The sequence below is a fragment of the Plectropomus leopardus genome, chromosome 7 (genome assembly GCF_026936395.1).
Source record: "Plectropomus leopardus strain MGB_pleo_1.0 chromosome 7, ASM2693639v1, whole genome shotgun sequence".
Classification (NCBI taxonomy): domain Eukaryota; kingdom Metazoa; phylum Chordata; class Actinopteri; order Perciformes; family Serranidae; genus Plectropomus; species Plectropomus leopardus.
The window spans coordinates 9,606,197-9,628,711 of record NC_142182.1 but is presented as its reverse complement, the minus strand read 5'-3'; the positions used below and the strand labels follow the sequence as shown (position 1 = coordinate 9,628,711).

Genomic DNA, 22,515 nt, shown 5'->3' with positions numbered 1-22,515 from the left:
AGCCTCACGCAGAGGTAGGTTTCGTGTAGTAAAATGCATTTTGCAAATACAAGTTAGTGGTACTATAAAGTAAAGTATTAGGTTTTTGCAGTAGGTTTAATGATTTGTAACATCAGATATTTAGAATTTCACTCCAAAGAACTTGACTCATTCTTATAAAAATAAATAAAAATATGGATAAAAAAAAAATTAAATTTGATAAAAGGTTTGTGGTAATTAAGACCTCACAAAAACTCACTTTTAGCTGAACCAACAACACTCGTATTTTGTTTCTGGCTGCGATGTTTTGGGCAAAGGAGCCAAAACACAAAATCACAGAGAGGTCTCGCCAACAAACGCCAAGTATTTTCCAGTGCTGTTCTACTCTCGTCTTCCCCTCCAAACAAGCCATGTGTTATGTTGCAATAAACATTTGGGCAAAATTGTCCTTTATCCAAAGTAAATGATGTCAGCTCATTGATTTTTCCTTCATTTCTGTTGATTGTAAAATTGGTCTTGAATTTCATTCAAAGTGAAGAGAAAAAAGAACAAGAAGCAAGAAATTCTGGAAAGTCTAAAATCAGTTTAAGCTGTAGGAACACTAATAATAATTACTAACAATTACTAATATTTTAACATAATTCACAATTCACTCTTACTCTGGAAATTAAATGGCATTTTTTGAGAGACACTTTTTTTTTCTAAAGATGTGTTCTTTGAATGTCAATAAGATGCCAGAGTGCATAAAAAGCATTCAAATATAGTTTGTTATCACCAAAAAAAGAAATAGAAAATGAGTGGAGAAGAGGCTAAAAATTGATAAAAAATGTTCTTCAGTTGTTAATAAGTTAAGTACAAAGTTTATATGTGGGACTCTGGTGAACAGCAGATATAATAGAAATCTGACCACCTGTGCTCATTTCTTTGAGCATTTGATTAACTGTACTTTCAGTCTCTTGTATATATTTCCTCCCATCTGAGTGAAAAGTTGACAATAAACAGAATGTAGAAAGGCAACCATATTCCCAGATACTATAACATCATACTGATTTCTATATTGGAGCCCATTTTAATTAACTTCTTCTTTGAAGAGGGTAAAGCAAGCCTGATATTTATTTAATCTCTGAACTCATACAGCACCACAAACACTGGATTTTCACACTATAATTGCGATTCTGTTAAGATTAATTGGCCTCACTGGAAACGTGATCACACACGTGGTCTGCTCCTCTTGTATCCTTTTCACATGCGTGTAGCGTGAGAGTTCAGTAGGTGAACACCTCCACAAATAAACACGATGATAAAGACTTTATTGAAAAAATGTTTTCGTTCAAAATGATCATTATCATATGCTTTGGATGTAACCTAAATCTTTCTGTTTTTGCAGTACATAAAATATCAGAAAAAAAACTCATTTTACACATTTTCTATAGCTGTTTTAAGTGAAAGATTTTTTGGAGTGAAAATGATAATCAAACTGATTCCATCTAAAATAATAAAATTATTAAGTAAACGATCTGAGTGAATTTCTTCTTCTCTCACGGCTGTCACCAACATACTTGCAGCAGATGTGGTATCACAATGAATTCATTTACCAACCACAATCAGTGGTTACATAATCAGGAAATTTTCTCATGTTTGAAAATGTCTCACAGGGCTTGTGTGAATGACATTTTGATGCCACATCGAGAAACGTTCCCATGTCCCACTCCCAGTAGAGGAAGACTACAACCACAGGCCATTAAAACTACAAAAAGTGTCTTAGATGCTAGATTTATCCATTTGAATTCATTTACATGTGTTTTATATTTAATCAGACACATTACTATAATCACTTTGGCTGCTACTTGTATTTTTTGACTTGCCAGTGCTTTAAATTAAATTAAATCAAATTTAATTTAATTTATTAGCACACAAGATTTGATAAAAACAAGTAGATCATAACAAACATAAATATTCTGCAGGAGAGGTTAAGAAACTTGAAGGGGCTTATAATAAAAACCTCCCGTCCAAAAACACTATCTATTCAAATTCAAACGGTAATTCTCTCCTTAACATGACAATATGACAAAATAACAAGTACTAATAAACATACATGGAGCAGATGCTTACACAATACACATCAACACAGTTAATGCATTAACTACAGCACAGGTGTTTTTTCATGTTAGACCTAAAAGACGGACAAGTTTTAATAAAGTGAGGACTGGTGGTCCACAGTAATGGAAAACCTGTATTCCTTAAACTCTGGTACTTCGATACCAGAGACCCTGAGCCCATGCAGCAGCCTCATTAGTGACCCCTGACCTCTAATGAGAAGAACATGGGCCTGATCCAAACCTCTAGGAAAGCAGATGTCGGTGGACGTCAACTGACACAAGATATCCAAGCACGGATTAGGATGCAGAGACCTCTGGGCCACGAAACCACGGAGGCCCCTCTGCTCCTCTTCAAATTTTTGTTTTTGTAGTCTAAAGTTTGCCAACTGTTAGAGATTTTTAGCGTAGGCTATTATCTGTTGGGAACACCTGTAGCTTCTACAGGATTTACACTTAGCATCTATATGATCACGGCCTGAAGGACATTGACACCTGTAGATATCTTTTTATCAAACTGGATTTACACCACATGATTGCAACAACACTTTCTTGACCTGACAGCAACAAAATCAACACATCGGCCTACAGTGTGTCGCTCAATGGAAACGTATACAGCCCGACCACACACAGCGTGATTATTATGAGAGAAACTTACAACCACTTGTCTCTTCTGTACTCTTAAACAGACAAGCAGACCTTTTGTTAACTATGGTCCAAAATTATGGAATACCCTCCTAAAAGACATATGAGAAGCGGGCTCCGTGAACATTTTTAAACAACAGCTGAAAACCTGGCTTTTAATTAATATAATTATGATTTTATTAATATTTATTATTATTATAAATATATATAAATATATTATATATTATATATTATTTATTAATTAAAATAATTATTATTTTTATGTCTTTCTGAGAGTATCTGGTTAGCTGCCTTGCTTGTGAAAGCACTTTCTAAACTCCGTTTTGAAGGCGTTATATAAATAAAGTCATTATTTTTAATATTAAACTCTTATTCTTATGCGTTTTATACTATTATTATTATTAATGTTTGGCCTTTCTGAGAGTTTTTTGGTAAAATCAATTAATTTAAAACTGAATCGATTTTTTTTTTTGAAAGGATAACAACTGTTGATGAACCATCTCATTTTCAAGGGGGTCCTAGACTCAAACAAAAAAAACAACATACAGATAAAACTGACTAAATAACACATACACTAAAAATACAGATATCTCGCTCACCATCTGATCTGAAGTTGGCTCCAAAGTTGGATGTAAACATGGATAAAAGCTGATAGATAAATAGTGGCGTTGTTAAACTGGTAGCCTACCCGCCGGTGCCACTTGGTCTCTGCCGCCCGCTGCGGGTCACCGTGGAGCCGCTGGCCGGCCGCCTCCTGTCGGTGTCCGGCTGGAGCTCAGACGGCGATGGCGGAGCAGCTGAACCGGTGCCGGGCGGTGGTCCTCTGTCTCACGCTGTTTCTCAGGTCCTCTTGGAGGCTGCTGATGTGGGACAGGTTAAGGTGGGACAGCTGAGCTAGCAGTGTCCAGGCTAATGTCCTGTCTTTGCTGTCAGTGTTAGCATCGTCCTCGCCAGCCTCACCGTGGTGCGGACTTTCGACAAAAGTCGAGCTAGTCAGCATGGTTTTCGTTAGTACCATGTCCCCGCTGTTATTCATTTTCTTTTGGTCTTTCGCTCAGCTTTCACGCCGTTTCCGCAATCCTGATTCCCACGGTCACATGACTCACCGTCATCCTCGTGATACGGACGCAGCCAGCAAACCAATCATGTTTTTTTCTTAATTGAAAATAAAGTAATTTTGCATTAATTGTTTCGCATTTCAAAACACACACACGAATACAAAATTAATTAATTTATTCCTTTCAAAAAAACAAAAAAGAAAACAAAGACTGGATGACGTCACAGTTTTGGAGGCCACGTGTGGACGGAGGACCCCCAAAGTACCGGTCCAATCGGCCTGGTGAATATTTTGTGCTTGCCAAGTTAGTAATTATAATACTATGGGGGAACATGTTGATAAAAAGTATGAATCATTCATAGTCACGAACAAACTTAAGAAATTAACATTATTAATATTATTACTGCTGGTTCTAGTATTACGGTGTACTGCTCTTCTGTGAATTAAACATGCGTTACTTTAACATACACCTTGGACCATTATTTTTGCACACTGCATATTTGCAATATTTTGAACTTTTGCACATTCACTGCTAAACATTTTTGCACATCTTTGCACAAAACTGTACAGCTTTCATATTCTGAAACAGCTACATATTTGTTATGTCATTGTAATTTTTAACTATAAATTTTTTTACTGTACATTTTTCTATTTTATATGTAATTTCTTGAATGTCGCAGTACTTCACTTTTATAATTATTTACTGGTTGCACCAAAAAACAAAGCAAATTTTTTGAAAGTGAAAAACTACTTGGCAATAAATCCTAATGCCGAACGCTGTGCTGTCTCTCTTTCACGGTTCATTACTTTTAAATGTCTTAAAAAGTGGAAAAGAATATAATATGAGTGTTAGTGTGAATCACTAATTTTGTGCTGTACTGTATGTGTTATTTATGGAGACAGTCATAACTTTCATTTATTGCAAGTTGTGTAGCTGTACTTGCTTATGATAAATAATATTAAATTAAGTTAGTTTTCAGATTGTGACCTGCTGGCAGATTTGGCCCAAATGTTTACTCCGTATGTGACCTTCATGCTTGCCGATATCCGATCAGCAGTGAGGACTAAATGGCCGATCCCACATCTACAAAGTATTATTTACCACAAAAAAAAAAAGAGTACAACAGGGCAAGCTTTCAAAGAGCAACATCTCTTTTACGTGGACTTTTCCAAGCAGCTCTTCACACAGCGAATGAAAACATCTATCACAGGGTGTGCTCAGGGTGTGTTCAGGACATGCACAGCATCCTGCCTGTCCTGCAACAAGTCCAGGAGTGAGGAGAGATTGTGTACGTCCGTAAATCAGGCAGAGGGAACACAGGTAGTCATTACTTCCAAGGGAACAACTGTTTGTAGCTCATACACGCATACCTCTCGCCTTCCAATACCCTCAGGCGGCCATCAATACCGCCCAGCCCGACAGCTCCCACACAACACTTGGCTGTCTTCACAAGTTCACTGTCAACACCTGATAAACACACACATCTGCACAGCTGTAAATACCCTGTAATATAAAGGCAGAAACACCTCTGTGGTCTGACATCTCAATTCCGCTTGCTTCTCCCTCTACTCTTCCTGTCACGGTGTTTGATATCTTGGCCCTGGCGTGGGCCCGTAGAGGTTTGCAGTGGGGACAGAGTTTATTGGAAAACACCTTTGCTTTAAATTCTTGCACCTGGGCACACATGCATAAGCTGACACAGATATTTTCTCACTGGTGTCAGGATAATGGAAGCAGACAGAGTGACAGATTTGGGTCAACAGATATTGCAATAATCATTTGTATGTGGCAGTTAACACCAGGTGCTGACACTCTGGATAATTGTTTTCTGAGACACATTTTTGAAATTTAAGCCTCTTTTTAACCCAGTTAAATCAAAAGAGACACTAAATTGTGTTACTCAATCACACCTCAGTTTTCTTTGATTGAAAACATAAAAATCTTCGCCATGCATTGCTAGAAAATGCATCCAAAATAATAGAAAGGTTTTGACCAGGTTCTCCAAAGGGGGCAGGTATATTGTAGCACACAGCTCTCACAAACATAATAGTTTTAAAGAAATATGACAGATGCCTCATGCACAGAGGAGAACACCAAAAAATAGTGGTTCCAAACTGGCGCAGCCACTGGAAAGAGATTTCTCCTCATTCATTCATTACTTCAAGATCTGCACATCAGAGAAATTACCACAAATTCAGTTTAATTGGCAAAAATGTAAATAGCACATGGGCTTAAAACGCAATGGAATTAAACATATTGCAAGAATAAGGTGTAATTAGCAAAACTCAGGGCGTTTCTAGGATTTGAGGACATCGGAAGCTTAATCTTGACCTCTGTAGGAAAAAAAATCCTTTAATATTTTGGGTAATCTTTACTTTTTTGTGATGATTTAAAAAAATTACTGGTGATTTTCTTTTTCCCAAAAATATTGTGACTTTTTTTTCTTTAAATTTTTTAATGAAAACATGCCTTCAAAACCTCAGGTCAGCCAAAATACAAACCCGCAAAAAATAACACCATTTATCACAGCCAGAAACTTTAAAAATAGAAATTATCATTGGATTTTAAACATTTCCAACTGTCCTTGCACACATAATGTGGGACGAACACTTCATACATTTTCTGGGGATAAAGGAATATATATATATATATATATATATATATATATATATATATATATATATATATATATATATATATATTTGTAACTTTGGGGTGGATCAAAAACAAAACAAAAAAAACAATCGACTGTCAGTTTGACATGGTTGTGAGTCACTTGCAGTCCATTCAGAGTGGACCTGTGACCCACTTTTGGACTGCAACCCACCAGTTGGGAACCGCTGCGATAAACCACTTTTTAATCAGTTAATTAGAGAACCTCCAGTCCGACCTGTGCCACCTCGATGTGTCCATGTGGGTCACTGGACACATGTAAACCACAAAAATGGAGACAGTTAAAAAAAACCAAAAAGAGTATAGTATGTGCATGTCTTTGTCTGTGTATCCTGTAAGACCACTACAGGGGTCCTTAGCAGACCTGCTTGCTCATTACACCGATCACATCAAATTAAGCACTTCCTTCTGCAAAATCTGGTTTCTTTCCCTGAATTCTCTCTCCTTGTTCGACCCCCCTCTGCCTCTGTCTGCCTGTCTATCGCAGCGAGTCATCTTTACTCATTGATTCGTCTCCAGCCAAATGTGAAGGTCAAGTTCACTTACTGGGAACTGCCTGACGCACAGCCGCATGTTGGGAAGAGCTCCTTATGAATAAGCACAACATCTGACCACAGATGCCTTTTCTAGGAAAGGGCAATTATGTCTTAAAGCATTAATGCAAATATGAGATTAATGGAAAAACAACCTGCAAATAGAATCATTTGTAATAATCTTGTTAAATCATTGATCTGTTATTGAAAATCTTAAACAAAGAGTCCTTTCTTTTGACTGCTGCCACCTTCAGCTTGGTATGTAGCCTCACGCAGTCTGAAAAATTGATAAATTGTGCTATTAACAGGGTGTAGCAATTCCATACATGTGCAGTATGTGGGATCTCTGCTGGACACACAGCATATCAGTGTTTTCTCAGACATTTTACCCAAACTCTCACACCTTTTTCTCCTGCCTGGGAGCCAGATGAATCTGCAAGCTCATTATTTATTTGCTCCGGCAGATAATTTCCATTTGGTTTAATCAGGTGATATAGTTGACCTTTTCACCATCTTTCAAAAATGTTATGACCTCTCAAACATCTCACTTTTGATTTTTTTTGGAATGTTTTGTTTCCCTATCTGTTCCCATTTTCCTCCCTCTCCTCTGACATCAGTGAACTAATTAGTTCCCAGTATTTTAGAGCCATTAAAGTGAGGGGCGGGGGAGGAATTATCTAGGAGTGGTATGAGTGGAAAATTTGACATTCACAAATATTTAAGAAACAGCGCTGAGTTTGCCTAATAATAAATCAAAAGGAAATATTTGCAGCTGTGCTTCTCCAACAAACTACACTATGGTTTTTAATTTGAAGGGGGTTTTAACAATTGTTTTATATTTCTAGAGTAATGTTGTGTTTAAATCAGTTCTCGTCCTTTCCTTGCTATTTCCCTTTTTGGGGAGATTTATTAATAATAATAACAATTATAATAAAGATTATTCTTACAGCACTTATCAAACCAATTTTACCAAGTTCTTTACAAATAATATCCCAATAAAACACACACACAAAAGAAAAAATAACAAAAAACCAAAAGCAAAAAACAGAAAAGAGAAATATAAAAACAATGGTTGAATTTAAAATCGAACAGAGCAGTGTAAAGTACAGTGTAACTCAGTGAGTAAACTATACACTAAGAATTAAAAAAGACTTCAAAAGAATCAAAAAAGAAATTGAAGGAATGCCTTTTGATAAAAATAAGTCCTTAAAAGATGGTGATGTAGCAAGCAGGAGTTCCTCCGTCAGGTCATTTCACAATCCAGGAGCCCTAACTGTTTGTTCTTTGCAGCTGACTGATAAATAAACTATAGACATGGAGGAAGAGCTTGAAATATTTATAGTCTTTGTTACACAAAACATGGAGAAATCACTGTGGAGAAACACAAAATGGGAGACTTGACTGTTGTTCATATGTACATACATATATATACCTAGAGGGGAAAATATGCACAATTAAATGGGCAGCATAATGGTTTCTGTAAGAGGTCAAGCTATAAAATGCCTCAGTGATAAAAAAAAACATTTGTGTAATGGGGGAGGCCTATATATATGGGACCAGTAAAAGAATGGAAAGGCTATTGAGGGATATGTTTTTCAATATCTTTATATTAGAATGGGACGCATGCGTTATGTGCCCGGTGATACCTGCAGGTTTTCAGCAGCTCCACCAAAATCTAATTTAAGAGGTTTCCACTAACAGCGGATTCCCGTGGCTCACGTCTTTCACTGAGAGATCCATACAATATTGTTGTCAGCATTATATCCAAGCTCTGTGTATGATATTATCTACGTTATTATGGAAGTCTAATAATGCTATTCACGTCACATTGGGTTGCATAATGCTTTGCTTTTCACGCCCATAAAACGGATGTTGACGCTTTTACAGATTTATCGCTTTATTCTAGGAAACCTGCAAAATGCTTGATCACAAACTTTATGGTTTCTCTCTCTCACACACACACACACACACTGAACAAGACACCAGCTGGTCCTGAATCATTCTGACATCTGTATACAGTGTGCAGGAGCTTGTGCTGCTATATCAGGACAGGCTCAGCTGAACTAACTCTAACCCGTTCTCAATCCGCTTGCTTGACTGTAACAGCACTTTTGCAGTAAAAGATTTTCCATAATTGTATTGAATTTATCTCTCTGCAAACTGTACGTAATTCAGGGAACAGTGGCTCCAAGACACATTTATTTAAATAATTTTCCAAAAACAGCAATAAAGAAAACATCTATGAACCTACAGTATATAAGAATGAAATGTTTGTACAAAAATAGGTCATTTTGTTGACCCAAACATAATACATGATTATCATTATAGCAATACAAATCAGTAATGAGACTAAATTGAGCATGCTGTATCTCCTGTACAGGTTATAAAAATATTTACAGTCATTCAACATGAATGCATTGTCACCACATCAATTTTCTCAGTCTCATCTATTTAACTATATGTTTCAACATCATGAGATTTCCACTTCTATCCTGTCCGTCTGTGCTGTTGTGAAACTATTTTTGTAGGAAAGACAAGTCTTGTTGCAAACCGTCACCTGGTCAGCTTATCTCAGGCAGAGCTGTTGAAATATAAATCTATGGATGACTATGCAAAAGTAACAGTTTTATACGTTGCAATAATCAGTTTTTCAGTCTGTTTATTTTTTTAAACACGTCATCTGCAAACAAGACAAAGGAATAATTTCAGTTTTATCCAAGGCAATTTGCTTTCCTCTAAATCAAGCGAAATTTGTATTCATACTGTGGCTGCGAGATTAATGAAATTACATTTTAGGATCCAGTACTAATTGAAGTTGCTTGTAGAATTCAATCATTTTATTTTAAACTCTCGAACTGTATATTTCAGGGTTAGTCTTTCACACCCCAGTAAAGGAGCAGTGTGTAAGATTATGAGGATTTAGTGGCATCTAGTGGAGAGGATTGAAGATTGCAACCAGCTGAAACTTCTCCCGGTTAAAATGCCTTCAATGTTCATCGTTTGGGGAATTTTTACTGGGAGTGGAATTATCTGCAGAGGTCTCTTACTCTCCGAAACAAACAGACCAGGTAATTTAAACTGGTAAAAGCACTTAATAAAGCAGTTTTAGGTTACAAATAAGTGTTTCTCAACCATCTCGTTCTAAAGCCAGTGTTTGCTTTGTCTGTTCTGGGCCACGGTAGAAACATGGCGATGTAGCATGGCGACCTCTATCGACGAGGTTTATTCCAAGGATACAAAAACATTGTTCTTATATTGAGGTGATTACACACAAAAGAAAACATACTTATTTTGAGGACTGCCCTTTAAAGTCGGAGATTCAAATCATCAATCAGAGAGCACTCAGCTGACTGAGATTGCTTAAAGTTGAGCAGTTTTGGGGGTTTTTTTGGGCAGTACGTGACATGGAGGAGATACCTGGCACAGAGGGACAGAGACTGCTCTTCTCCTTTTAAGTGTTGAGATAAATGAACTCAACCATTGTGAGAAAAGATTACGTATAATGTAAAAGATACACCGCAGAGATTTTTTAAAAACATGGCAAGCCTGGAGTGACTTCCTGGAAATATGGACAAACCCGTACTGTGCCACCACCATTTAAAAAAAAAAAAAAAAAAAGTGTTTACTTATTTATTCTTCTATTTTAACTTTTTTGTCTGTTTGTTCATTTATTTTTTAAAAATGTATAATGATTTCATCAATCCCATTTTGATTCCCCTTTATTTTACTTTTGATTATTGTATTGTTTGTGGATCCTGAAAAGTTCAATAAAAACAATGTCCCAAAAAAACAAAACAAAACGAGGCAAGATTACAGCTCACAGCAAGTTAATAAACTGCAGTCTCTAGATTTTGTTTGATATCTAGTGTCAACAAAAACTATTGTTGGATATTTCGACCCATTGTCAGCGCTGTTAGCTTGTTAACTATATTACCTGAATGCTGATGTCACACTGTTCAAATTTTAAAACTTTATATGGAAAAAATAGACTTATAGAGCAGCCAAATACCATTTGACAGGCATAACTGGGTACAGCCCTACTTATGATATTATGTTCCATTTCTGCCCATATATCAATGTCTAAATCCTACAAACTGCACTGTAAAATCTTGGTAACCGATTGCCTTAAAAAAAGGAAAGTAAATACAACTATGAATTTTAATTTATGTTTACTTTATATCTAAGTGTCAAGATTACTTGAAATTTAGTTGAATTTATTTAATTTTGTAAATTTATTGCAACTTAAAAATGTTAATTAACTTGTTCTTTCTAAGAGTTAACAACTTAAGTAAACCAAGTTAGTCTGACTTAATTTGATTATCACAAAGAGGTTTTAGACAATGATAGGATAGACAACTTAGGAGATCTGTGAGTTCTGTTTTCTTAACATGTTTCAGAAAATACAAATATGACTAACTAGTTTGCAACCAGCAGAATTACAGAAGTATAGCTCAGTAAACGGTTTACTGAAGTTGCAAAAACTTAGAAAGATTGATTTAGTTGAACTTGTCATTTTTAAGTTGCAACAACTTCAGAAAATTAAGTAGATACAACTAAATTTTAAGTAAACCTGAAAATTAGATATTGTGTTAACATAACTTAATACTGATAGTTATATTTACATTTTTCAAGGGAATCCATTTCCGACATTTTTTAAAGTAAAATTAACTTTTCACAGTGTGAACCGTTAACTCTGAGTTAGATTTTGCTTCCTCGTGGATCGATCTGTCGTTGCAGTTTTGCAGTTCTGCATCTCGTTCTGCTACATAATCCAACCTAGAATACAGACGGCTAACTCTGGATGTTTTTTTTTCTTACCACATTCCTCACTGCTGTGCTGTCCTCACCACCCTCCCTCGCTTCTGTTTATCCCACTCTTCCTCCCTCTCTCTGTGTTGTCTTCTGTTCCTGCTCTTCCTCATTTCCTGTATATGCTTCCATTTGCCACCGCCCAAGCCTCGTCCTCGCACCCTCGACGGCCTCTTCTCCAGCCACAGTGAATCGCAGTACTCCTCCAGAGAGCCAAAGGGAGAGCTCATCACTCTCAGGTAGTCTTTGTAACGCTGGCGGGACTCCACCACGGGGTCTTCACTGGGCTTGGGCTTCCCATCCAGTTGTCCATGTGAGACAAGCTGCAGCGTGAGACGGAGGAGAGTGTGGGTGAAGTGCGTGTGCTCTTGAGCTACGCAGACATACACACCAGCATCAGAGGCGTGAAGGGAGCGAATCAGGAGACCTCGGTCTGTGTGCACAACACGATCGTCCAGCCTGACCTGGGAGACACAAAGAAACATGTGAGTGCTTCATCACAAAGAGCAAGCTCAGGCTGACCAGACAGAACACAGTGAGGGCTGTCAGCGTTAACGTGTAATCGCGATGCGATTAAGGTCCGTAATAAACGCATTCGTTTATTTAATCCATAAATAGCTGGTTGCTAACAAGTGGCTAAATGAGACTACAGACAAACTGCGCCAAACACGGCTGTGCAGCCTAACAGCAATACGATGATAGCATAGTTTGTTTATAGCCTAGCATTAGCTGTTTACTTCTGGCAACTGCAGAATAATGCTCCAAAGTTAGGCTAAGATTTGACGATGGAAAACAGCATGGCCATTTCATAGGGGTCCCTTGACCTCTGACCTCCAGATATCTGAATAAAAATGGGTTCTGTAGGTACTCATGAGTCTCCCCTTTACAGACATGCCCACTTTATGCTGTCATGTCATCTGATTTTAACTGTTTTGAAATGCAAAAAATGGAATAGAAAATGTTATTAAAAATGTGATTAATCGCAATTATGGAAATTCTGCAATTAATTGCCATTGTAAATAATTAATCGTTTGACAGCCCTATACACAATTCAACACAAAATTCTGTGAAATGTTTCTTTGATCAACTGCCTTTGCAATTTTTGTTTTCCTGAATCAAGTTCCAAAGCTCTGCTGCAAGAAGTCAAGAAATTCAGTGTCTCTCAACCCCAAAACAATCAATCAGAGCGAGTGCTCACTGCAAAACACCGTCTTGATACTTGCCACCCTGTCTACACACATACATTTTCACGCCTGATTTGTATCCAATGTGCGTTAAACATGGTAATGACCCCTGAAACAGGAAACATATTGAATTGGGTGTGGTGAGTGTCACCAACACGCTAATGCAGCGTGGGGGAGCCAGGGGTCATTATGTGGTGTGGAGAGATCTTTAGATGCATGATGAGTGCAAGCAATAAGCAAGGGTCAAAGAAGGTATTTGACAAAATGTTGGTGAGAGTGTGTGTGTGTGTGTGTGTGTGTGCGCGAGCATGTGCTTGTCGTTAAGGGTAAGTAGTGCACTAATGTTTATGGTCCACTCTTTTCATTTAGCATCCACCATGATTCATCAGGTGGCACGGCTGCTGTCAGGGCCTAAAACAACACAGCTGTGTGTGAGGACAGACAAAGAGCAAGAAAATGTGTGTGTGTCCTGCATGTGCAGATGCTTCAAAAGAATGCCTCCCACAGCTCCGCTCCGACCCCCCAGAGGTGTAAGTGATAAGAAAGCTACAGAAGGAGGCCCAGGCTGAAACTACATAAAGAAAAACAGCAATATTTGCCTGTTTATCCTTCTCTATGAACCTGTGTGTGTGTGTGTGTGTGTGTGTGTGTGGTGGTTTCCAGGTCTGACACTGATGATGTGTTGTCCAGCCAGAGGCAGACCCCCGGGCCTTTGGATCTTGACCCTAACTCACATTAGATTTACTGGTGTGCCTCCCATCACATTCTCGTTTCCCGACACACTCGACTGACTTGACAAAACACATGGGATATATATTAAAAACAGAAAATCTCATTTATGCAATGCCTTTGCAGAGATATTATGCAATTTTTAAAATCGGGGGGTCTTCACTGTTTTTTAGACTAAGGACCCCTTAGCTGAGCTAGAGTAACAGAACAGGGACCCCCTGCTACATATATGGTCTGAAAAACTGATTTGCATAACCACCTGTGGAAAACCAAGGTTATAAATCATTCAATCAGTATTTATGCGTTTATTTGTGTGGCTTTGAAGCCGCCCCCCTCTGCCATCCAAAAACAAAGCATCTGTCACTAAATGGCAATGCCAGACATTAAATTCACCCAGATGGTCTGTCTTTATTTGTGTACCTGTGTGTGTCTGTGTGTCTGTGTGTATCTGGGCTTTGTGTTTGAGCCTTGAAACTCCTGAAAGGAAAAGCAATGCAGCTTTTAAGAGTACTGCATTTTGTGTTTGTGGAGCCAGTTGCATGCATATTTGTATATGTGTCGAGCGATCCAATGGAACGCAGCTTTTAACAGTTAAATGAAGCACAAATGTGGGTGAGGGTTTAAAAGTTTAAGTGTCAGGTTAAAACTTCCCAAACTTTCAGAGGGGCTGTGTTTTGTTCTAATAAACACTACAGATGAAATTTAACATCTGGGCCTTTTTCTATCGCAAATATTGTAATGGGCCCACATTCCACACTCCAGGAGGTGAATACACACACACACACACACACACACACACACACACACACACACACACACACACACACACACACACACACACACACAGGCGCAGGCGCAAACAGATGCATACACACAAACATGCTGTGAGTAAGTCAGACGAATCTCTTCCAGCTCACATCTTAAATGGCTGACTTTTACGAGGGGACACGCAGAGGGAGTGTTTGTGTGAGTGTATGATGAGAATAAGTCTTGGCTGCAGGTGCTGTGAGCAGCTGGTCCAGGATGCCTTTATCAAAACCCATCAGGAGGCACAAAGTGTGGAGAGAAACGCAGAAGGGAAGAGACTGTGGGAAACTACAGAGACGACAGGAAGAGTAAGAGGAAACAAAGTAGACGGAGTAAGCAGCGTGAAGGCAGGGATAAAGTGAGGAGAGATTAAGGTGGGACTGATGAGGGGGGCTGAGGGACAGAAGAGGACAAGGGATGACAGACAGAAGGAAACAGAATAGGGAGGAAAACACAGGGAGTGAGAGGCTGAAATGAGCCAGACACCTCAGAGATCACCTGCTCCAAAACCACGTGTCCAGCTTTAAGAGCTGGAAGACAACCAAGTCCTGCAGAAAGACATCATTATGTGTGCTATAAGGGCCACTATTGTTGGGCTGTGTGATGAATTCATATTGAAACTAGAATATTTTTTTAAAAACAATGATAAACTTATTTTGGTGTTATTCTAGCAAATCAAGTTGAAGTTTGTAAAATGCAGGTAATCAGGCTGCCAGTGAACCCGAGTCTGGTAATAAGAAAGAGACAACTGATAAGAAAAACAGAATTTCCACCTCAAGTAAAAGTCCTGCATTAAAAATTGTACGTACAGTAAAGTAAGTATTATCAGGCAAATGTACTGAAATTATGAAAACTAAAAGCATCCAGTGCAGAAAAATCTTAAAAAAAAAACACACATTAAAAATCTAAATTATAAAAAAGATGAAACACCCAGAACTTCAAAATGAAAAAAACACTCAAAAAATAGCTAAAAAGAAGAAATAAATATCAAAATTGAAAATAACCCCCCAAAATCAAAAATATTTAAAAAATTGAAAAAGACATTTACCAAAGTAGTAAGCGATTAATTTTCTGCGAAGAGACTGATTGATTAATCAACTGATTGTTAAAGCAGTGCTTGTATAAACTGTCTGGTAATTTCATTTCTGATAAAACATCACATTGTATAAAACCTTATGTTTTTATTAAAAAATCTTTATTTGTAAAGTAACAAAAGCTGTCATATAAATGTAGTGAAGTTATGTGCTGGACGAAGTATCAAATAGCTTCAACCGCAAGAAAGCTATTTGAATATCTTCAAAGTAACAAGGCCAACAAAACGACACTGCGTGCGTGTTTCTTGGCCGTAAATCCCTGCTTGAGTCGAAATTATCAACCACTAACAGCCTAATTAAATTATCATTATCAGAAAACGTTTTACTGGGCTTCCAGTAAGACCAGGTGGTGGCTCTCTCTACCTTTTTCTTTGGCAGAGGACAGTTAGGAAAAAATTCTAAATTAATTTAAGGTGCATATTTTAACACAGCCAACAACATCCTGCCATTATAAACACAGGTGAACTTGCTGTTGAACCATCATATCAGACACATTTTGCTGTATTTTTTTAGCTTCTGTGTCTATCACATGACAGTCCTGAGGGAGGAAGAACTCCTGCATTCAGTCCCTCATCACTTTGTCTTGAGTACAATAGGTCACATATCATTTCATGCCTATACACACAAACACAGAAAACACCCCATTGTGTTCATTACCCCAAAACACATGGCTGTCCCCAGGGAGCGCTCTGTTTTGATTTCTGCTGTGGGGGATCATAAAGAAACACACACACACACACACACACACACACACACACACGGCTTTGTGCTGTGCAGGCCGTTAAAGGAACACATGGGTCTTTAGTGGCCTCTGCACCTGTCAGTGTGTTTACATTCACCCCTGAGAGAGAGGACAGGGGACCAGTCGTGGGAGTAAATAAGTGTAGCGGGAAGTGGGGAGAGAGAGGAAGAGTGAGTGGGTTGAGTGGTAAGCGGGCCACTCGCAGTGGGTGGAGGAAGGTTTATATGTTTGGATAGGGGAGGGGAGGTCACAGAGGTGCTGAGTAAGCAGGTCTCCGTTGTCTCATTCAGGAGACGAGTGTCATCATCAACAACTTCCTTTCCACACCTCAAATACAAACACATTTAACTCTGTGTCCACCATCCTGTCTCCCAGAACCTGAGTGTTTAAGTGACTGGTCCTATGCAATGACAGTTATTAAAAATCAAAGTGTACATTATCAATGGTTTTGTAAATAAATTTAAAAAATGCAGCAGCTTTGCAGATTCACCCTCCAAAATGACTTCAAAAATGGCCATTTCCTGCACACTATCACTTGCTGAGTTTTCAAGTAATGCTTTTGCTGCATTCATGTGGATCGAGCTATTTTATGAATCGGGAAGTAATTCTTCTGACTTCTTCTACAGGAATGGAATAGACATCCGGACGGACAAATTGAAAATATAAAGCCTGTGATGTTGCACAGACACACCAACGAAACAACCCGCACACACAAACTGTCGGAAAGCCAACTTGTCTGTTGCAGCGCGGTGTTCACAGGTCTGCTATTGGCAGTGGGAATGCAGTCTATTGCATATATTTAGCGAGTCTACCCGTGTTAAAAAAATCCCACATGCAGGCTAATTTTGGTAGTAAAGGGGTATAACAGGTTTGTTGGATGATGGATTTAAAAGAGGCATAAGACAAAAAATGGACTCAGTTTGCAAAGATTTCAAGTGAGCTGAATTTGTTTTCTGACCCACCACTCAGTCTCTCTGTTCAGAGCATAATTGAAAGAAACTAGTTTCCCTTTAATAACCTAGTGTAGCCCTCAGGGAAAGCATTGCATTCCAGCATGATTACCTCATAAAAAATGACAAAAAAAAAGGTTAAATGCAGTTCTTATGTTCCTTTCCTCTCTATTTTTCATATGAGATAAATATGTCTCATCCCATCTCTTCATGTGGGCCTGGTTTAAGTCATTTCTCACCTTCCAGAGGAGCTGCAGAACATTTCAGAACACCCTGGACACTCATAAACAACAATACGAACCTTACACAAGGAACTAGTGAGACCTTGGATTGCTCCCTGATTACCTATAATTCCACAACGGATGCGACTTTTGGGTATTTAACTTTGTATATAAGCTGTGAATAATATCTTCTGCGTCAAAGCGCTGTTTTTTATCCTCCCCAAGATAAGCAGGACCTGCAGCAGCGTGATTTGTGGTACAAACAGTTGCTGATGGGTTCAAGGCTCAGACCTCACAGCCGGTGAGGTTGAAGTCAAGTGTGTTTCTGGATGTTTTGAAGTTCTTATGTAAGACTCTTACGGTGACAAACGTCTGTGTTTGGCCCTTTAACTTCCTTGTTTTGTGACCTGGCATGAAGAGAATGTGACCCCTCAGGTACTGTAAAGTCAAAGACAGCAAAAAGGCCCACCTTCAGACTTCAGAGAGAGTGGAGAAGGAAAACAGAGGGAAGGATGGACAGGAATGAGTAAGAGAGGTAATTTATGTTTGGGTGGCGTGTGTGTCGATGAGTGCACTCTCTGACCTCCTCCCTGCGCTCAGCTCCAGGTCTCTGTATGTACCACCGGATCTGGGCCTGCTGAGATTTGGGAATACATTCGAGGAAGGTGGAGTTGCTTTGCACCCCATACAGGACTCTCTCCTCCACACGTCCCCCAGCAAGACCTAAAGAAAACAAGACTTATTGATCCAAGAGTCTTTTCTCTGCTTTTAAAGAAAGGTATCTGATGCAGGTATTCTCCAGTGACTTGTTAAGTGACTCATTTATCTGTTCGCTGGATGTGTGTTTACAACTCGCAGAGAAAAAAGGAAACTTGCTCAAGAAGTGAGTGAAGTTCTTACGAGAACAAAGTTTACATACTGTCCTCTGTGTCCCAGCACTGACTGGCAGGGTCTCCATGTTTGATGTCTTGTCTTCTGGCTCGCCTGGAGAACAAACACACCAAAGTTATTAAGATAACAAGTTAATGCCAATTTTGAGATGCCAAGATATCTTTTACTGTCTAGTAGATTTGATTGTTTTATACAGGAGTTGACATTTTAGCTTCTGTAATACCATCATCAAGCACACAAAAATAGCCAAACTTATGTAACACTGATAGGAATGCTGTTGTGAACATATGAGGAGGTTGCCTAAACATTACCTCCAGGGGCAATTTTTCAAAGTATCTTAAAACGTGATTTAAGGTGACCTCTGATTACTGGTAACCCTCAGCGTCTTTCTTTGGTTGACACATGTAAGGGCCCTGACACACCAGGTCAATGGTCAACCATCGGTCAATGCCAGGCCGTCAGTTACAGACTGTATTTAAAGATGGGTGACGTGTCCCCACTTACCCCCACTATACTTAAGTGATGCTAAAATATCTCGAATATGGTCGCTGCCATCTTGCTCTGGTCACATCAGTCAGAGCCGGAGTTTGCACAGTAGTGATCTCCATGGTGGGGGAGTTCCTGCCAAAAACCCATCTGACCAATTACGAGCAGCCCAATTGAAGACAAGTGCACGGATTGGCACACACAGCTGTCAATCACGGCGGAAAATCCCTGTTTTGTCGAATTAAAGAACTAGTTTAAACCCAACTCATTAGGAAAACGATGACTTGAACAAACATCGGGGTGACGAGAACTACTTTCAGTGACAGACACCATCTTTGGGAAGAATTTATTTGATGTGTACTTTGAGTTTTTAGTTCGGCCCATATCCCCTTCACTAGCATGGAGGCGAGGATTTTATGACCTAAACTGCAGCCAAACACAAAGAGGCAATCAAGATTGAAAGGGTTCACTTTGGGGGAGCTGTCATGTTGTCCATCTGTATATACAGTCTATGATTCTGCACCGTTGCCTCGTTGGCCTTTGACGGGATTTTTTCGGATGATTCAGTATCATGAATCATCGTCGAAGTTGGCAGAGCTCATTGCTGAATGAAATCACTCTAATTTGCAGTTCAGCTCAGCAAGCAAGCAAATTTGATTTAATAGCACTGTTCACAGTCACAAGTCACAAAGTGCTTCACAATCAAAATAAAATAAAATAGAAACAGATAAATCAAATAAACCCCGGATAAATTAAAAAGTGAGAGCAGATAAAAACACAGCATTAAAACATAAAAACACTATATGTTACCCAAATATCTGAGCAGGAAGGTTTTTAACTGCTTTTTAAAAGACTCCACAGAGTCCAGAGATCTCAAGCTTGCTGGGAGACTATTACAAAGTTTAAGGGCTGCCAATTGGAAAGAGCGATTTCCCAGAGTCTTGAAATTAATCCGAGGAACACTTAAAAAACCCAGAAAGGAGGATCTTTTTCAGCAACACGAGAAGAAAAATGGAAGTGTGTAAAGTAAACAAAGTGCTTTACACAAGAGGGTCAAGGTAACATTTTCTATTGTTATGCCATTGAGCTCTTAAGCAGAAAAGGTTGATAATTAATTGCGTTATTGTTAGATAGCGCACGGTTATTAACATTGGTCCTTTAACATTGGGCTGTGTTGTTAATGTGCCAATTGACCATCTAGATTCTTAAATCTTGACAGTCTTTCGGTTTTTGAATGGTGTATACCAACCAGCATTGCTTGCTGGTATGGAGAGTTATTTCCTCTCACGCAGGTGTCTGTTGGTCTGTTGTCTGTACTTTTTGCAGTGTTTCCAGAACTTTTTGGCCAAGATCAAGGTAATGTGAGGTGATGCAACAGTCGGCTTTTGTCACCTAGTTCCTTAATGTTGGTTTGGTTTGTCTGGGCCTCACTGCCTACAGTGAGTGCACTACTGTACTTTTCATTCTGTCTATTACTGTTAGAAAAATCTGTTTATTTGAGGAAATTCACAGATTCACAGATCATTTATAAATTGATTGTTTTCCACACAAATGCGGAAGTAGAAAATGTATTAAAAAAAATCAAGTTTCTTTGGCCTCTAGCTCGGTGTCGCTCTCTTGGGCTCCTTCACTTTGTATTGATTTCACCTCCTCCACCTCCTGTCAGTCCTGTGTGATGGGACATCTGTAGCCTACACTCACTGACACTGTGGAGATCAGCTTTCAAAGAGCCCTGGAGACCAAAAGCAGGGCCTCCACTGTTCCACAAACCATAACAGCATCCCCACTGGCCAATAATCTGGCAGTGTGACCTCTAACTGTAGGGTATAGATTCTGTAGAGCCTCGATTCGTGCAAGCAAGCACACAAAACAAACAACGCAGACACACATGCAGCATGCACACACACACACTTTTGCACCTGAAGGACTACACTCCAGAGGGGTGGAGTGACAGTCGCATTAATCAGCTGAGGAACAGCATCTCTAATCAATGCTTCAAATGGACTAATACCCTCTGGCAAGAAAAAAATGCTGAAGAGGTGAAGAGAACCAAAATAGAAAACATATTTTAGCAAGAACTATGAACTGCGGCTGACAGTCCCAGAATAAAGAACCAGCCCTGGGAACAAACACACCACTGAGAAGTAGGGCAAGAAAGGGTCAGTTTAAAGCAGTTTATGGATAGGCTAAACTTTCTTTTCTTTTTGCATCATGCATAGTTTTAAGATTATTGCTGTAGCTCATGCTATGCCACATTAAAGTAATTAAAAAATGAATATGCCTCTGGAAAAATTAGCAAAGACTTTATTTCTTTGATGTAAGTTTATGTTAAATATTAGCCCAAGCACTAATTCTACACGTGACACATGTGAGTACGCCACTTCTTTTTGGAAAGCTGGTTATCATGCGTGTGTTTAATGTTGGATAACCTGAGCCAAGCAAAACATTTTGTCAGTTTTTTAGACATTTATCTGATGTTTAACACAAGAATGATAAATGACTTTTTTGCTTGTAAAATTAAGCCTTTTTTCTTGTAAAATTCAACTTTATTCTCATAATATTACAAGTTTATTCTAATAAAATTACGAGTTTATTCTCATAATATTACTACTTTTTACCATCAAAATATTATGACTTTTTTTCATAATATTATGACTTTATTCTTGTAATATTATTACTTTTTCTCAAAATCTAACTTTTGTTTTACTTTAACATGGCCCTTATCCACCATCGTAAGATTACAAATGTTTACAAGTCTGATTTTGTAATTTCCCTTGTATCTTCTGATATGCACCTCAAATTTTTATTTTAACTAACAGTGTTTACTTTGCATGTTTCTAAGTGACGGTATAGTGAGTGATATGAAGCAGTGAACAACTAAATGACTAAGTAAAGGCCATGAACGTGAACATTTGAGCAGAAGTTACCTGGCCTGTCAGATTTTTTTTCACTACACAGAAATTAAAAAGTTTCAAAAATCACAAAACACCCTCCCATCATCTTTCATGTATTCTGAATGTGTAAAAATTTGAGCTTTACCAGTCCTATTTTTTTACAGTGCATGTATGCACCTATAGGCTTTAACAAAACAATAATTAAAGAGAAACATTCTCTTGCTTTGGGTAATGTTACATACTCTGCAAAGTCAATTCTCAAGAGTTTAGCATACCTCTTGGATGCAGGGATGTATCGCGAGCACGTGTGTCCGTCCCAGGCGCAGTAGGGGTCTCGTGCCAGGCAGCATTCAGCACAGGCTTGGCCATACAGGTGACACCTACTGACTGACACCTGGGCTAACCCTTCACTTGAACCCACGTAGAGCTGTTGCTGCAGTGAAACACACACCACACTTTGCTTCAGGGAACATACAGATCAATTTCAAGTTCAAGTTCAAGTCCCTTATCCATAAAGGACGTTTCAGGGTTCTCACAGTATTGGAACCTGGAAAAGTCATGGAATTCTGTGGTGTATGATGAAATTGTTACAGTAATCTTCCATGAATGACCTTTAATGTAATGTAATGCACAGCAAATTTATTTTTTGTGGTTGTCGACGCAACATGGTTCTAATAATGTGATGTTTTATTTACCATCATGTCAGTTTCTTCATTTTCTCCCT

The 22,515-nt window shown here is 38.6% G+C and overlaps 2 protein-coding genes across 6 annotated transcripts in view; both read right to left on the bottom strand.

The window, feature by feature from the left end:
* Window positions 1-3,710, bottom strand: part of sema3ab (sema domain, immunoglobulin domain (Ig), short basic domain, secreted, (semaphorin) 3Ab) — a 90,176-nt gene extending 86,466 nt beyond the window's left edge. The window contains exon 1 of one of the 2 annotated variants that reach the window (XM_088079860.1): window positions 3,409-3,710. The gene's annotated coding sequence lies outside the window, so the exon portion shown is untranslated. The remainder of the gene's footprint in view (window positions 1-3,408) is intronic. The other variant, XM_088079859.1, reaches the window with a different exon arrangement.
* Window positions 3,711-9,165: 5,455 nt separating this feature from the next.
* sema3d (sema domain, immunoglobulin domain (Ig), short basic domain, secreted, (semaphorin) 3D) overlaps window positions 9,166-22,515 on the bottom strand; it is an 85,182-nt gene continuing 71,832 nt past the window's right edge. For all 4 annotated transcript variants that reach the window (XM_088079856.1, XM_088079857.1, XM_042495858.2 and 1 more), the window contains 4 exons: window positions 22,067-22,224; window positions 18,440-18,504; window positions 18,104-18,243; window positions 9,166-12,257 (listed from right to left, as the gene is read on the bottom strand). In XM_088079856.1, coding sequence (XP_087935982.1) covers window positions 11,811-12,257; window positions 18,104-18,243; window positions 18,440-18,504; window positions 22,067-22,224 — 810 coding nt within the window. In that variant the 3' untranslated portion in view covers window positions 9,166-11,810. The remainder of the gene's footprint in view (window positions 12,258-18,103; window positions 18,244-18,439; window positions 18,505-22,066; window positions 22,225-22,515) is intronic.